Source organism: Chlorocebus sabaeus, chromosome 21, assembly GCF_047675955.1.
Source record: "Chlorocebus sabaeus isolate Y175 chromosome 21, mChlSab1.0.hap1, whole genome shotgun sequence".
Taxonomy (NCBI): domain Eukaryota; kingdom Metazoa; phylum Chordata; class Mammalia; order Primates; family Cercopithecidae; genus Chlorocebus; species Chlorocebus sabaeus.
The window spans coordinates 36191458-36194231 of NC_132924.1; the positions used below are offsets into that span (position 1 = coordinate 36191458).

At 44.1% G+C, this 2774-nt stretch overlaps 1 protein-coding gene across 2 annotated transcripts; it reads left to right on the plus strand.

The window, feature by feature from the left end:
- The first annotated feature begins 949 nt into the window (after positions 1 to 949).
- Positions 950 to 1348, plus strand: LOC103226351 (ubiquitin-ribosomal protein eL40 fusion protein-like). Of its 2 annotated transcripts, XM_073008646.1 has the most exons (2): positions 965 to 1067; positions 1155 to 1348. In XM_073008646.1, the coding sequence occupies exons 1-2, from the start codon at positions 965 to 967 to the stop codon at positions 1346 to 1348; spliced, it is 297 nt and encodes a 98-aa protein (XP_072864747.1). The 2 variants fall into 2 exon arrangements, with proteins under 2 accessions (XP_072864748.1, XP_072864747.1); XM_073008647.1 differs by having other exon boundaries at positions 950 to 1348.
- Positions 1349 to 2774: the final 1426 nt, after the last annotated feature.

Here is a 2774-nt window from a genome sequence, read left to right on the forward strand (position 1 = left end):
TTGTGATTGTGTGAGTCAATTCACCTAATAAACTCCCCTTTATATATACATCTATCCTATTAGTTCTGTCCCTTTAGAGAACCCTGACTAATATACCCACCAAACAATATGGGACTTGAAAGCCAGTAATAGTATTGGCTTTAATTTCAAGGCTTTCAAGACCTAATAATTATGTCTTAAACCCTCATCTTTTCAAGAGAATGACTGTATTTCTCATTTGTTAAAAACCTGCCCTAATGTCTTTCTCCTGATGAATGTTCTTAGTTGCTCTAGAGCCATGGGATCATTGAGGAAATTTTTTGAATTTGATTAAAAATAGTCTCTGTTAAAAATAAAAACTGACAGAATGACATATTAAGCCCTTACCTTCTCTGTATTTTATTAGTAATACATATGGTGAATAAATACAGTTGCTGCCATATAAAGCAATTTTTCGTGCTGTTAACATTGTTTTCTGATTTACTATGATTTGAGTATTTATTGATCTGGGGCTGTCACTGGCCTGAAATAACTGGTGTTTAGGGTCTAAGTTAGGCAGGATCTCACAAGATCTTAAATTCCATAGAGAAGAGTGTCTGAGAAATGTGCCTTTTGCTGGTCGCAGTGGAATAAAGCTTTTGGTCTTCTGCATACTTGGATCTGGTTTCCTGCAAAGCCATGTTGCCCACATTGGTGCCAATGGCTAAAGCTGAGTTTTTTAATGACAGCACCGACTTAAATTCTTGTCGCATTCAGACCAGTTGCAGTCTTGTCTCTGCCCCCTTCCCATATGAAGAGTTTGGGGAACAAACACCATGAAATGGTATAGTCCTCCTGAATGCCTGATCCAGAGCTCAGACATTTTTGGAAGTGACTTGGCCTGATCTTTTATCTGACTGTCTAATTTAGAAAACCACAGATTGTCTGAGCTTAAAGGGAATCAAAGACAAAACAAGACTGAGGTGGCCGAGCTACAAACGCAGAGATGCAGATCTTTGTGAAGACCCTCACAGGCAAGACCATCACCCTCGAGGTCAAGCCCAGTGACACCACTGAGAATGTCAAGGCCAAAATTCAAGCCAAGGAGGGCATCCCACTTGACCAACAGTGTCTGATATTTGCAGGCAAACAGCTGGAGGATGGCCGCACTCTCTCAGACTGCAACATCCAGAAAGAGTCCATCCTGCACCTGGGGCTGCACCTACAAGGTGGCATTATTGAGCCTTCCCTCCGCCAGCTTGCCCAGAAATACAACTACGGCAAGATGATCTGCCGCAAGTGCTGTGCTCGCCTGCACCCCTGTGCTGTCAACTCCCACAAGAAGTGCAGCCACACCAGCAACCTGTGCCCCAAGAAGAAGGTCAAATAAGCCTCTTCCTTCCCCCAAGGGCAGCCTCCTGCCCAGGCCCCATGGCCCTGGGGACTCAATAAAGTGTCTCTTTCATTGACTGGAAAAAAAAAAAAAAAAACGAAGACAAAACAATTCAACACACCTTTTTTTTTTTTTGCAGTTGACGAAGCAGAACTAGAGAGGCTAAGTGGCTCGCCCCAGTCAATACTGAATTGGTGACAGAACAAGGGCTAAGCCCAGGGCTCTCATCAGTGGTTTATTTTCTTTCAGCTGCCTGCTGATGGGGAACATTTGTGGGACTTCTTTGAATGCAATCTTGGGAAAATATAGTGAAGTGGGATCAACCCCACCCCAACTCTCTCTCTTTCTGTTTATGTCTCTCCCTGTCTCGCTTGCACAGACACACAGAATATTCCAGTCGCAGTTCCAACAGTTCTGTGACTTTGCTTGGGTCACTTAAGTGAGCTAAGGCTCAGGAGTGTACTGTGCTGCAGGGAGATGGTGACACCTGTGCTGGCTGTTCCACGTCTTCCGTGAGATGGTATGTATGGAAGCCCTTCCTGAGATGGAAAACCCTATAACTAGTGTAACAGGGTGGTAGTAACAGAAGATTTTAAAGCGAAGCTCCGAAATGCTTGTTCGCGTAGTTTTTTGTATAGGTACAAGAAATCTCATGAGGTTGTGAATCCTGCGGTTTCATTTGCATAATTTATAACTCCGTAATATGATATTGTCTTAACCAAATAGTTAGCCTTCTCCCCTTCTTTTCTTCATCCCTTGCAGCCTTTTAAGCCAAATTCTCAATTTCAGACCTTGCTGGAAGTCCCCTTGGACCTTCGGTTTGTTATTTCAAAGCTAGGATAAAAAGAGTTTGAGGTACGGACATGTCTAAGAAAAATATACTTCTTGCTTTGGGCCTTTTCTTTCATTCTGTGTTATTTGGCAAGCTTGTTCTATTTGCTTGAGCTATGGGCTGGGGGTTAGGAGACTGACTGGGTTTTGATCCCTGCTCTGCTCTGTGTCGCTTTGGACCTGGTACTTAACCACTGTAGAAAATAAAAAGGCTGGTTCAGAGGACAGCCTGTTTTGGTCAGTTCAGGCTGCCATAACAAAGTGCCATACGTGGACTGGGAGTTTAAACAACAGAAATGTACTTTTTCACAGTTCTGGTGGCTGGAAAGTGTGAGATGAGGGTGCCACCATGGTTAGGTTGTGCTAAGGGCTCCCTTTCTTGCTTGCAGATGGCCATCTCCTCACTGCGTATTCACACGGCAGAGACAGACAGACAGAGAGTTAGCAAAATCTCTAGCGTCTCCTTCTCTGTCTCTTTCTGTTTTTTTGTTTGTTTGTTTGTTTTTGAGGTAAGATCTCGCTCTGCTACCCAGGCTGGAGTGCAGTGGTACAACCTCAGCTCACTGCAGCCTCGAGCTCCCGGGCTCAAGAG

Bases quoted from the DNA above. Each gene is read 5' to 3' on its own strand.
- LOC103226351 (XM_073008647.1), top strand. From the start codon at position 965: ATGCAGATCTTTGTGAAGACCCTCACAGGCAAGACCATCACCCTCGAG.